The following is a 14,874-nucleotide window of genomic DNA, read 5'->3' on the forward strand; positions in this document are numbered from 1 at the left end:
GAGTGAATGTTTAAGGTGGTGGATGGGGTGCCAATCAAGCGGACTGCATTTTCCTGCATAATATCGAGTTTCTTGAGCGTTGTTGGAACTGTGCACGTGCGTGCGAGTGCCCGAGTAGAAAGCAGTTTGCATAGTGCATGCTGGTATTGGTAAGTTTGTAGAGAAGTTGAAAGAATATTTTTTACTATATTGAAAATTTATTTTAGGCATACAGTATTTCATAAATTTAAGAATTATATACCGTGATGGGCAAGGGAGCAACATGATCAAAGGGACCTGAAAAAATATATATTTTGTAAAACAGGAATGTGGTTAGAGGCAATGAAACAAATTGTTCATTGATGGCCCCTTAATCCAAATACTTTGTGCTATGGACATTATGGGTTTTCTCACCAACTTTATTTTCCTCTGCTCTTGTTTTTGGACAATGTTGAACATCCATAAGAGACTGGCAGATAGAGATCAAGAGTGAAAACTCTAACCAATTTCTCCTTCCCTAACTCCGGGCTACTGAGCTCAATTGAAATCACTCCAGCTCAGGTCAAACTTGGGCCCTCCCTGATCTATATGATTCAGCTACGAGCTGGATTAATTCACTGAACCATGGAGATGTTGTGAAGCATTCTTTTATTAAAAGAAACCCTCCCTCGTGATTATTCACATTTTTAAAACAGTCAACAGAGACAGTCTTTACAAAATCTGTACAAACAATGTTCATAAATGTTCACCAACGTACCCTTCTGCAGGGTGTAAGATACAAGAGATAGCGTCAGGCTAATGCAGCAATAATTTCACTCAAACAGCCACAGAAAAGCTGTCCCATAGTTTTTGTGCCTCAATTTATTCTTTCCGTGCAGTCTTAACCATTGACTGCTGCAGGAAGCAAGCCAGATGGTGTTATCTGGGCTGATTCAAAATCATTTGGGTCTTTATTTCCTGCATTTTAAATATAATGGATTTAGTTTTTCAGCACACCATTTTTTTTTGCAAAGATAAACTGTTTTTGATTAGCCTTTTGTTTGCCGTCCTTGGGTGTAACCTTAGTCCCAAAATGTTTGACTGATAGTTTTATCATTGGTAAGGAGCAGCTGTTTGTCCATTGCATTTCTTCATTTTAGATCCATGCGAGAATCTCACGGGGACAATTAGAAGGGGTTTATAATTAAGGTGATGTAGTACATCCTTTAATGAGGAAACAAAGACAGCTGAGCCAAGACAGATCAACAATATCCATCTGTCTTTTTTCTGATATTTGTTGAGAGAATTTCTATTGCTTACTCAAACATCATTTGAAATAGCACCATTTGTGCCAACAAAAATACAGAACACATTTAAGCTACAGTCTGCTCTATTGACTAGCTGATAAATATTCACTATTAACTGAATCTCAAAAGACCATTTTCTAGTTACACCCATTGGATTCAGGATTGTTAATAGAATGATCTCATCTATAAATTCGTGATTTTTAACCCAGATTACACATTTTATAATGCCTACATTCTACAAATATCAGTTTCTGCAAAAGATGCAATTTATATCATCTATAATAAGAGAAAAAAAAGTTAAGAGCGAATGAGGAATTCTACAACAGAAAAGTTTTGCAGAGTTCCTGATGAGTGAATAAAATGTTGCAGGAAACAGACTATTCACTGAACCGGAAGAAACCAAAATATTTCACATTTTGTCTCCATTTAGACATTATTCAGCATTCAATCAGTCAGAATAAATGCATTACTTTAACTTTGATTAACGGAGCCAAGTAAGATGGAAGATACCATGACAAGTACAAACACCCAACATACTTCTATGCGCCCTACCTCCAGAACTGGCACACAAAAGTGATAAAAGTATGGTTATTGTTGGAGCCGTAATATGTAACAATTTTGACTTATACATTTAAACTCCTGCAATAATAACCTTTCCTGGAGCTTGAAACCAGATTGGATGTGTTATAGAGGAGATATTAACCAAACTTAAACTGTGGGCGAGCATGATCAGTCGCCACGATAAAATTAGTCTTCACCTTAGGCAACAAAGCAGCCTAAAATTAACTGATGAAAATGCATCAAAAAGTCAGAAAATCAAAAACCCTACTAACGCTGCTGTATGCTTTATCAGGGAACTAAGTAAGGGTAGGCCACTTGATTGAAGAAAGGATTAAGCCAGTCCACCTATTTACAATTTCCTGCGACAGTCTATATGCATGTACACTGTTGCTTAAATGTTTCTGCCATTATAAAAAGGGCGAAAGATGATTTAATATTGCACACTATAAATGCTATTGCTACCTTAAAGCTCGGTTGCACAGCTGATTCTGGAGGGTAGACGATGAAGTGCCTCAGCGTAAACCCAAAACCTTGAGAGTTCTTCTGTAGTAGCACGGTCTTTGGGCCGGGCCAGGAAAATATTTCATCCTGCACCGTGTTAGCATTTTCATTGGGGGATCTCCCATCTCGTTGGCTTTTAGTCTGGAGAGGAAATTAGAGCAAAATTAGTTTAAAAACACAAGCATCACAGGTTTAAAAAAATTCAACAGTTGCAATTCTCTTTTGGCAATCATTTTTACATTTTTAACAATTGGTTTTATAAACAGATCTCAAAAAGTAATTTTTCCCTCTAGGGCTAGCCAACACTATCCATAGTTAGCGCAACATTAATGGATTAGAGCTTTGGGACTTGAGACAAACAGAGGGTCAATCCCTGAACACACTGGGTACATTACATGGTACAATCATGCGTGTATATTGATCTGGTCATTCAGATAATGTTCTGCAGGAGACTGATCTCCCATAGAACCCAAAGCACTGTAGTAATATTTTGCTAATAATGTAGTCGTATTTAGAACACACACTAGATTATATTTTTCTCTGAACTACAATACAGGTATTATCTTGCGTAAAAACTGAAGTGCTCTGGGTCAAACTGACCAAACTCTCTGCTTTAAGTTGAAGCAGAGGCTGAGAAGATGGGGATTGTAATGATTTCTTCTTTAATTGAAAACAAGAAGCTCAAGAGCTCATCTAGATATAATCCTTCCCAGACTAAAGCCTTTTTCCTGTCATGTTGTATTCCAGAAAAGGGTCATCAAAGAACGAATGGCATTTGCTGGGCTGAAATAACATGGATGCTAGTTGCTTTACTGATCTGCTGTCTGATATCACCCATCTGTGAAGGTCCTTAGGATTTTAAAGATACTACATAAATGCAAGTTGTTGATAATATGAACACCGCCAGCCCTAACAAACCTCAATATAGACATGCCACCTGCTCTTTGACTCCAGGGGAAAATCAGTGGTTTTAAAATTATAAAACAAACATCAATAACTATATTTTAAGTTAATCCCTACATGCAACAAGCACTGCAGGCACCAACAGTACTGGAAAATAAACTATTCATGTCATAACTAAACATAAACTACTTGCACCTGCACCATTGAAGAGTAATATGGCAACATTACTCCATGGTTCACTATCTATAAACTACCATATTCTGATTTGCATCCTTTACACTAGACTAAGTGGACAGCTACTATAAATATATTAGTCCAGTGTCAGTGTTAGTTTCATCACACAGTTATTTCCACCCCCCCCCCACATGTACTGGAAATCATGCTGGTCCAATACAGGTAATACATACAGCAACCATCCGGTTATGAATTATGGTTAAGCTTTGCTCCCAGTGAAAAATAAAAATATTCACTAAGGGCTGTATTATAGGATCCTGGGCTTTATAAATAGAGGCATAGAGTACAAAAGCCAGAAAGTTATTCTAAACCTATATAAAACACTCATTCGACCCCAGCTGGAGTACTGGGTCCAATTCTCTCTACCACACTTTAGGAAGGATGTGAAGGCTTTGGAGAGGGGACAGAAAAGATTTACTAGAATGGTTCCAGAGATGAGGGATTACAGTTACCTGGAGCAGAGAAGGCCGAGGAGATTTGATAGAGGAGTTTATAATCATGAAGGGTTTAGATAGAGTAAATAAAGAGAAACTGTTTCCAATGGCTGAAGGGTCAATAACCAGAGGGCACAGATTTAAGGCGATTGGGAAAAGTACGGCGACATTAGGAAACACTTTTTTACGCAACGAGTGGTTAGGATTTAGATAGTATAGTATTAGTCAGTCCCTCGTATCAAGGATGACCTGCTTCCACACCAAAAAGGGATGAGTTCACAGGTGTTTCAATGAGGGACTTGACATTCTAGATCCCGAACTACATACTGACGGGTGAAAGATGCCTGTGCATGGATTCTTTTAACATGGGGTGGCCGTTGCACACCAGCCACCACACAGGCTTGACAGAGCTAGGTCTTGATCCAGTGGCAAGGGTTAACCAAGACGACTGGAGACCAAGCTCTGCTGCACGGACCTAGTGCGCACGTACGCTCCTACTATCCACAGATCGCAGTGTGGGCTGGCCCGTGCTGCTCCTGGGCCCTCGGCTCTCCTGGGCCCCGATCACAACGCTCCTGGCCCCAATCTCTCACCGCTCTGCCACCCCGATCAAAAATGGAGCAGTCAGAAACAGGACATCAATTAGTCTCTTCTTATCTTGGAGACATCAATTTAGAATGCACTGCCTGAGAGCGTGGTGGATAGAGAGTCAATAGTAGCCTTCAAAAGGAATTTGTATAAATACTTGAAGGAGAAAAAAAAATGCAGGGATATGGAGAAAGAGCGGGCGAGTGGGACTAATTGGATTGCTCTTCAAAACAGCCGACACAGACTTGATGGGCCAAATGGCCTCCTTCTGTGCTGTATGTACTATTCTATGATACTATGAAGAGAGACTCCTTGTATAGGCCCTCATGTCTAACTGTCCCTCTTCATACCGTACAGGTGTCCTGGTACCTGGTAAAGGGAAGGGGGATGGTTGGAGGGAGGGGATAAAGAGAATCCTTACCAATATAATCAAACTGAAACCAAAGCCCTGCTGGATGTGGCAGGGACACAAATGTCACTCACTTTGGGATACACCGTACAAAGCTTATGAAACTAATACAGCCTATACAGGTTAAAAAAAGTCCATCTTTTGTCACTCCATTGTAGTCAAACATTCAATAAAAAGGAAGACTGCATTTTGTCAACTTTTCATTTGTTGGCATGAATAGTTTGAACGAGACAAAGCATTCACCTTCTCCATATTGGCTCAGCCCTATGTTGGCTGCATCCCAACGGAAAGGACAACTTACAGCCAGAAACCACAGACTATTCAAAACGGATCCACTTTCCATTCACTTTTTACTTTATTCACTCGGAATCTCGTTTTTTGCTCTTCAATGAGTTTTTGCAATGAATACCCACCAAACGGGAGTTTAGAAAATCCACATTTCAGGATTCACTATTCTCTATAATAAAAGCATGCATTTAACAGCAAAACTGTGCACAACTCAAACGCAATTTGCATAGACACAGAGAATGTTTAGAACCAAATAAACAGTGCCAAAATAAAAGCCAATATCTGAAGAAGCTGATCAGCTTTTCTGCAGGCAGTTTTTTCCCTCTTAAGTTCAAAATGTTTTATTTGTTCAAAATAGCCCAGATCAAATCACAGGATTATAATTTCATTCGTACAGAATAAAGGGAATTTAACAATTAAGCTGACCTACACATTTATGTATACCTGTACCTGTATTGCAGTCTTATGTTACAAGAGAGTTCAAAAACCTGCTTCTCCAATTGATCCCTTAAAATGCAAATAAATAAACAGCAAAATACCAAGTTAAATAAAATGTACAATCCCTACTTACATAAAAAGGAAATAAAGCTCCCCATGGGGCTGACTCATTACTTCAGATCTGAAGCCTCATTCTCACAAAGGTTTCCTGACCACAGGAAGAATGCAGCTGTATTACATTTATACAACATCAAATTGCAGTGGAAAAGGAAGAGACTGCATTTCACAATCACAGTGGAGTGGCTCAAAACTGGCCTAAAAGTCTCATCAATAGTACAGTTTTGGGATAAATTCAAATCCACACTTGCCAAGAAAACTGGATTTTTTTTCCTTCTTTCTTTTTCTGAAGGCTCAGAGTCAGGCTGGGTACATTTCCACAGCCATCTTGCCCAAGTGGCCATACTTCATAAGTGAGCTCAGACAAACATCAGCAACATCATCAACTTACAGGAGGCTATCCTACCTGTCATGCATACATAGTTTTCAGCAGGAGTCACTAAATATTGATCAAAAACAGGAAACGTGACCAATTTTTTCTCTTCCTAGCCCGGGGATGCAGTGATAAAGCCTTGCATTTCTATAGCACTTTTCACGACCAGCTGACGTCTCAAAGCGTTTTACAGCCAATGAATACTTTGTGAAGTGTAGTCACTGTAGGCAACGTGGCAGCCAATTTGCCCACAGCAAACTCCCACAAACAGCAATGTGATAACGACCAAATAATCTGTTATAGTGATATTAATTGAGCGATAAATATTGGCCCAGGACCCTCTGGATAACTCCCCTGCTCTTCTTCAAAATAGTGCCATAAGATATTTTATGTTCACCGGAGAGAGCAGACAGGGCCTTGGTTTAACGTCTCATCCGAAAAACAGCACCTCCGACAGTGCTGTGCTCCCTCAGCATTACACTGGAGCATCAGCCTCGATATTTTGTGCTTAAGTGTCTTGGAGTGCGACTTTAACCCACAACCTGCTGACTCAGAGGCCTATTGACTGAGCCACAGCTGACAGAGGTTAAGTGTAGTTCCACCACCACTACTACCCTGGCCGATATTAGCGAACTCAGTACAGATGAGGAGTGAAGCCCACTGTATTCTGCACTGCATGTCTCAGTATCACACCAGGCAGTGCATATACCCACTGAGCCACATGGGGGTCATCATCAGATTTAAAAAAATGCATGATCAGAAGTAAATGTACAATGCGGGGTTCCAATTATTTGACTAAATGGGAATGGAGACATAAAGAAAGCCAATTTATTTAACCAGACCACCACAGGGCTGTTTGGATGACCTTCCTGCTGTCTTCTTACTGACAACAGTGCCTGCTATCTGATTTAAATATCAGTAAAAGCAAAACTAAGATTGATAGAATGGATAATGGTACAAAAATCCAACAGCTAAAAGGTGAGCACAGATCATTAATCTGCCCAAGAACAACTGTCTTCCAGAAATCCAATCTTGGCTTACGATAAGTAAAACACATTTTAACCAAGAAAATAGATAGATACATTACCCATTCTTTCCAAAAATATTCCCCTTTCTTACATCTCAGCCAAAACATGTTGCCATTACGTACCATAGAAAACTTTTTAAAATCGCTTTTATCTGGACCAGACCGGACAGGTATTCAAGGACTTTAACATGTGGCTCAAAATATACAGGAAGTAAACTGTTTTTGATGTAAACTTCAAGTTGCAACTAATTCCCAAAAATATTCAATTTATTTGAATTTCATTGTCCTTGGCGTGTTATAATCAGCCTTGATGACTGATGGTGAAATGCTAAGAACTATGACATACAGAATGGATTCCATATAGACGACTCTACAGTACAACTTGAAGGATCAAACCTTCCTCGCAAACAGAGGACAACCATCAACCGCGTCAGAACCTGTCATGGTCGATGCTGCCACTTTCTCCATAGATAGAAGATTAAAGCATCCCCATCATGCGACTGTGGAGACCCTGGAGCACATCATTGAGCACTGCCCTCAGAGGAAATTCACAGGCAGCCTACAAGATATCCACACTGTTACAACGGAAGCGTTGGCCTGGATATCTGACTCAGATAATTTGATTTGCTTTGAAACTACCATACGAAAGAAGAATAATCAGAGTGGTTTTCTAGTGCCTCATCTGTTCGACAGATTTTGCACAGCTTTAACTTGGGCACTTTGATGTAGTTTGTAAAACATGTTGTGCATTATGTTGAATTGTTTAATCCTTCCGTAGTGACCGCGATAACTTAGATTCGCAGCTTGAGATTGGAACTCCACAAGCATCACATTGGTAGGTTTATCTGAAGTTCATCATGAACAAATTAATAACCACACAAAATTTCTATATAAACCACTGAAGTGCCTCATGCATCGTACAAACAGAACCCACAATGATTAATAGTGAAATATTTTTAAAAACTTGCCATAAGTCACTATAATTTACCCCATCGTGTAGTTTCCTGAAATACATTATCTTGTTATTCCCATTTTTTTCTGTAGTATTCTCGTTGAAGTCCCAGGCAGCAGATCTGCGACCCCAATTCTAATCAGTAGACATATTATTTACTTGTGCTTATGATAACAATTGGTTTGTGTAGCTAAACACATGGCCAACTAGCTTACTTACTGAGAGTGTTAATCTATGTGGGTCCATTATTTAATGAAAACTCACCAATTTAAGGAGCTGCCCCGATTACAATCACAGCCCACAATAGCAGGAAGTCAATAGCTTGTCAAAAGTTTAAGTTGAACTATTCTTTGGCCAGTTTGTTTTATAGACCACATTATGGGCCCAAATTTGGCCCACCTGTTTTTTCGGCGTACTCACGTGAGATGCGCCAACTTCCTAGGCTCAAAACGGCGTCAAAAAGATGTCCCCGGATTCTGGCCGGTCTGTTGACTCTCCCGGGGCTTGGTGCGACGATTCCATTGGGGGGCGGAGCTAGGGCCCTGCGCGTGAAAGAGTGCTGGCAGCTGTCCGCATGCGCATTTGGGCGTTCAAGCATGCGCAGTAATTCGTCGATGATGATGATGATGCATGCTGCAGCGTGGGACCTGATGCGTCCTGCCTCTATCCCAGGCCGAGTGGCCTGCCGCACAGTAACGAGAGAAGCCTGCCTTCTTCTAAAGCACTTGGTTCTTTTGTTGACTGCTTGCATTATATTATACACACAACTTGAAGACTTGAGGACATTGCCATGCAAAGGTTCAGGTAGAATTATCTACTTTGAAATCCATCTCAAAAGTTTGATGGGGGGGAGGCGGGGGGGAAAAAAAAAAGAGTTTTGATCACGGGGGGACGGAGAGGAGGAGTTTTGATCTGGGGGGGTGGGGGAGGGGGAAGTAATTTTAATGAGCTTACTCAAGACTTTCCTTAACCCTGTTGATGAAAATACTTTCCTACATAAGAACATAAAAATTACGGGCAGGAGATACTTCTATTTTTGATCTGGATATTTTGAAAAAAGTTATGTAAATATGTTTTGTTTCTTTACTTTTATTTTTGTAGTTTAAGTTTCGATGAATGCTTCTGTTGTATAGTAAATTAACTTTGCGAAGTTTGTCATATGATGTCCTGTATAGCTGTTTGATCCTATTCACATTCTTTAGTCAAGTCATTAAGTACTTACCTGCATTGATTTCTTAACCCTCCGCAAGGTTTTTCTGTGAAATGGCCACATATGCTGGCCTAAGTTAGTTTGGAGCAACTATTAGCTGTCCAAAGTGGCTTAAATGGCCAAAACGGCCGTAGGTGGCTGGTAACGCCCCCTTTTGAACAAAACTAAACTAAACTAAAAAAAATCCTAACTAACTCACTTACACTGGCGCAAACTGAATGTTCAAAATGGGGATTTTTAAGATACTCCAGAAAAATCAAGTTGCTCCAAAAAAAAACGGAACTCCTCCTGGGCAATTTTGGGGCCTATATTTGTAATGATCTAAACTGGCACACTAGACTGCTACAGTGTCTCCACATGAGCAATTACTACAGCGTGGGGCTATATCATGTAAGAGCAGTTAACTCGATATATAATCCCACACACTGAGCACAAATTGAGACTGATATTTTATATATTGATTTTTAGCTTTATTTTTAGTTTTAGTTTTAACCAATAAGGAAATTAAGGGTTACGGGGAGCGGGTGGGTAAGTGGAGCTGAGTCCACGGCTAGATCAGCCATGATCTTATTGAATGGCGGAGCAGGCTCGAGGGGCTAGATGGCCTATTCCTGTTCCTAATTCTTATGTTCTTATGTTCTTATGTTTATCATTACATTTCTTTTAACTTGCTCCTTCTATTCCAACCTGCAAAGTTCAGCAGAAATGGAGCATTTCAGTACATTATCTAAATCAAACACATTCTTTCCTAAGACCTCAAAACTGTTGAACAAATCTTCCTCAGTCCTTTCCTTCTATAATTTTAAAAATCAAATCTTTGGATTTTTAAAAAAACCTAATCTTCGTCTTATCTCGTCTTCTCTCCTAATCTTTTCAACTTTGGTGTTGGCCTGCTCATTTGGCCTTGGGCCTTCATCCAGGTTTCTCAATTAAAAAAAAAATTACACTGCTCCATCTACTTAATGTCTCCAAACTGCATGAATTTAGTGACAAGCTCCATTCATTCAAACATAAAACTCCTATTGAAATTTCATTTGCTCTAATGTCAACATATAAAACGTTATTTTATTCCCTACCCACCATCATTGGGTCAAAGTGTTGGTCACGTTAAACCTGAAGAATGGTAATAAAAATGCCAGTAACAATTGTCCTTGGGACAGGCATTGCGCACACAACCTTTTAAAGAGTGTTTTTAATGACTTGTTTTTAAAAAAAAAGCATAACTGAAAAACATAGTGCGACTGGAGATGGAAAAACACTGGCACTTTGGGCAGGTTTTTCCATTTGTGCCTTCGCCAGTCCACGATTTCCTCCCATTAATTTTAATAGACAGGAAATTTGTAGGCTGAGTGCAGAAGCAATAATCTCCTGTCAATTGGACATCTGGATAGTCGACTTGCTCTACTCGCAACCGATGACGCAGAATTAGAGCCAGGATTTGGAAGCATAAATAATTTTCAGGATTGGATTCAAGCAATCAAACTGAGGAAAATATCAAGGGCTAAAAATTCGATCGCCCCTAAAAACGGGCAGGGGATCACGCTGCGAGATTAACCTGCGGCCATTCAAAGTACTACGGGCAGCACACAAAATTCAAGCTGCCTGAATTTAAATGATATTGGCATACAGCCCAGCGCTAAACGCACTGCTGAGTGGCTGCACGCTCAGCAGGGCACCCAAGTTCAAGGCTCACACCAATTAAAGTCGGCCTGTTTTTCTTAAAGCCACCATACAAATTTGCATAGGGTAAATAAGATCAGAGAGTTAAACACTTGGCTCAAAGACTGGTGTGGGAGAAATTGGTTTTGGTTCATGGGACACTGGCACGAGTACTGGAGTAAGAGGGAGCTGTTCCGTTCGGACAGGCTCCACTTAGACCGTGCTGGGACTAGGGTCTTGGCGAATCAAATAACTAGGGCTGTAGAGAGGGTTTAAAACTAATTAGTGGGGGGTGGGGGGTGGGGGGTGGAAAGAGGATTCAAGGGAGCAAAAATTTAAAAAGTCGAAAAATAAGGAGGAGGCAATAGAGCAGGGTAAGCAGGGTAGCAGTGGGGGAAATGAAAACCAGAGCGTGCCAGGAAGGGACAGAATGTATAAACATTAAGGTGAATCAGAAAGGAAAAAATGGTAAAATAATAAATTTAAAAGCTCTTTATCTGAATGCATGTAGCATTTGTAACAAAATAGATGAGTTGACGGCACAAATAGATACAAATGGGTATGATCTGATAGCCATTACAGAGACGTGGTTACAAGGTGACCAGGACTGGGAACTAAATATTCAGGGGTATTTGACAATTTGGAAGGACAGACAAAGGAAAAGGAGGTAGGGTAGCACTGTTAATAAAAGATGAGATTAGTGCATTAGTGAGAAACGATATTAGTTCAGATGATCAAGATGCTGAATCAGTTTGGGTGGAGATGAGGAATAATAAGGGGAAAAAGTCGCTGGTGGGCGTAGTCTATAGGCCCCCTAACAGTAGCAACACTGTTGGATGGAGCATAAATCAAGAAATAATGGAGGCTTGTAAAAAAAGGAACAGCAATAATCATGGGCGATTTTAACCTTCATATTGATTGGACAAAGCAAATTGGCCAGAGTAGCCTTGAGGAAGAATTCATAGGGCCCAAGTTTCGGCCTCAGTTGCTCCTGATTTTTTGGAGCAACTGGTGTAGAACAGAGTATCTTAGAAATTCAAATTCTCGGCATTTAGTTTGCTCCAGCTGTAGTCAGTTAGAACAGTTTCACTTTGGAACAGAATTTTTTTTCAAAAGGGGGAGTGTCCGGCCACTTACGCCTGTTTTCAAAGTTTCGGCAGTGAAAACTTACTCCAAACTAACTTAGAATGGAGTAATTGAAGATTTTTGTACGCTCGAAGAAACCTTGTCTACACTTTAGAAAATTAGGCGTAGGTTACAAATCAGGCGTAGGGAATCGGGGGGGGGGTTTAAAGGGAAGTTTACAAACATTAAACACTTCAGTTTAACAAATAAAGAGCCATCATCAATAATAAATGATAAAAACATCAATAAATCAACCAATAAATCAATCCAAAAAAATTAATAAGAAATATATATTTTTTTTAAATCAATAAATAAAACATTTTCTACTTACCGACTGCAGCACCGGGAGCCCTCCAACAGCGTGCTGGGATTCCCCCCCCCCCACAGTGTGTCTCTGTCAGTGTCTCTATCTCTCTGTCTGTCTGTCTGTGTGTCTCACTCTCTGTCTGTCAGTGTCTGTGTTTCTGACAGCGAGGGGAGGGGGAGGAGGGGGGTAGAGGGAGAGAGGAGGGGTGGCAGGGGGAGGGGAGGGAGGCAGAGGGGGAGGGAGGGAAGGGGGAGGGATGGGGGAGAATGGGGAGGGAAGGGGGAGAAGGGGGAGGGAAGGGGGAGAAAGGGGAGGAGGGAGGATAAGGGGGAGAAAGGGGAGGAGGGAGGAGAAGGGGGGAGGGGGAGGAGGAGGAGGAGGAGAAGGGGGAAGGGGGAGAAGGGGAAGGGGAAGAGGAGGAGGAGAAGGGGAAGGGGGGGAGAGGAGAAGGGGAAGGGGGGGGAAGAGGTGAAGGGGAAGGGGGGGGAGAGGAGAAGGGGAAGGGGGGGAGAGGAGAAGGGGAAGGGGGAGAAGGGGGAGGGGGGAAAAAGGAGAAGGGGGAGGGGGGGAAAGGAGAAGGGGGAGGGGGGGGGGAGGAGGCTGAACAGTCCCCAGCACCAGATTTACAGGTAGGTGGCGTTGGGTCGGGTCCAGGGTCGAGAGCGCGGGTCGGGTCCGGGGGGGGGGGGGGGGGGGAGAGAGGGCGGCGGTCGGGAGCACGGGTCGGGTCGGGGGGGAGGATGGAGGTCTGGTTGGGGGAGGGAGGGAGCGCGGGTCGGTTCGTGTCGGGGGCGGGGGGAGGGAGGTCAGGTCGGGTCGGCTGGGGGGGGGGGGGAAAGAGGTCGGGAGCGCGGGTGGGTCGGGGGGGGGGGGGTGTGGTGGGAGGGAGGGAGGGAGGTTCGGGTCCGGGGGGGGGAGAGCGCGGGTCGGGTCCAGTCTGGGTGGTCGGGTTGGGTCCGGGGGCAAGGGGGGGGGGAGCGGGAGTCGGGTCGGGAGGAAGCAGGAGCTGGGCGTGGGAGGAGCCTCATGCCCGCAGCCCCAGTGAGGCCATTCGGCCAGGGCTAGGCGCTGCGTGCTTTGGGCCCCTCCCACACAGTATTGGGCACCTGGAGCTACTGCACATGCAGGAGAATCTGGAAGATTTTTTTTGGGCCCATAGAGTGTATCCGGGATTGTTTCCTTGAACAATAAGTTGCAGAACCAACCAAGGAGCAGGCTATCTTAGATCTGGTACTGTGTAATGAGGCAGGATTAACAAATGATCTCCTAGCAAAGGATTATCTAGGGATGAGTGACCATAACATGGTTGAATTTTAAATTCAGTTGGAGGGTGAGAAAGTTGGATCTCAAACCAGTGTCCTAAGCTTAAATAAAGGAGACTAGTGAATGCATTGGTTGTAATCTACCAAAATTCTCTGGATTCTGGGGCGGTCCCAGTGGATTGGAAAACCGCAAATGTATCGCCCCTATTTTAAAAAGGCGGCAGACAAAAAGCAGGAAACTGTAGACCAGTTAGTCTAACATCCATTGTTGGGAAAATACTGGAGTCCATTATTAAGGAAGCAGTAGCGGGACATTTGGAAAAGCATAATTCAATCAAGCAGAGTCAGCATGGTTTTATGAAAGGGAAATCATGGTTGACAACTTTACTGGAGTTCTTTGAGGATGTAACAAGCAGGTTGGATTTGGAAAAGCATAATTCAATCAAGCAGAGTCAACATGGTTTTATGAAAGGGAAATCATAGTTGACAAATTTTCTGGAGTTCTTTGAGGATGTAACGAGCAGGGTGGATAAGAGGGAACCAGTGGATGTGGTGTATTTGGATTTCTAGAAGACATTCGATTAAGGTGCCACATAAAAGTTCATGGGGTTGGGGGGGGGGGGGGGGGAATATATTAACTTGGATAGCTGATTGGCTAACTAACAGAAAACAGAGAGTCGGGATGAATGGGTAATTTTCCGATTGGCAAACAGTAACTAGTGGGGCGCCGCAGGGATCGGTGCTGGGTCCTCAATTATTTACAATCTATATTAATTACTTGGATGAAGGGACCGAGTGTAATGTAGCCAAGTTTGCTGATGATACAAAGATGGGTGGGAAAGTAAATTGTGAGGAGGACACAAAAAATCTGCAAAGGGATATAGACAGGCTAAGTGAGTGGGCAAAAGTTTGGCAGATGGTGTATAATGTGGGAAAATGTGAGGTTACCCATTTTGGCAGAAAAAATAGAAAGCAAATTATAATTTAAATGGAGAAAAATTGCAAAGTGTTGCAGTTCAGAGGGACCTGGGGGTCCTTGTGCATGAAACACAAAAAGTGAGTATGCAGGTATAGCAAGTAATCAGGAAGGTAAATGGAATGTTCGCCTTTATTGCAAGGGGGATAGAGTATAAAAGCAGAGCAGTCCTGCTACAACTGTACAGGGTATTGGTGAGGCTACATCTAGAGTACTGCGTGCAGTTTTGGTCTCCATATTTAAGG

At 42.2% G+C, this 14,874-nt stretch overlaps 1 protein-coding gene across 5 annotated transcripts in view; it reads right to left on the reverse strand.

Moving 5' to 3' along the window:
• Positions 1–14,874, reverse strand: part of arhgap23a (Rho GTPase activating protein 23a) — a 482,417-nt gene that overhangs the window by 178,117 nt on the left and 289,426 nt on the right. For 4 of the 5 annotated variants that reach the window (XM_070864541.1, XM_070864540.1, XM_070864539.1 and 1 more), the window contains one exon: positions 2,289–2,468. In XM_070864541.1, coding sequence (XP_070720642.1) covers positions 2,289–2,468 — 180 coding nt within the window. Of the gene's footprint in view, positions 1–2,288; positions 2,469–14,874 lie in introns of those variants that run through there. The other variant, XM_070864542.1, reaches the window with a different exon arrangement.

The sequence above is a fragment of the Pristiophorus japonicus genome, chromosome 21, assembly GCF_044704955.1.
Source record: "Pristiophorus japonicus isolate sPriJap1 chromosome 21, sPriJap1.hap1, whole genome shotgun sequence".
NCBI lineage: Eukaryota > Metazoa > Chordata > Chondrichthyes > Pristiophoridae > Pristiophorus > Pristiophorus japonicus.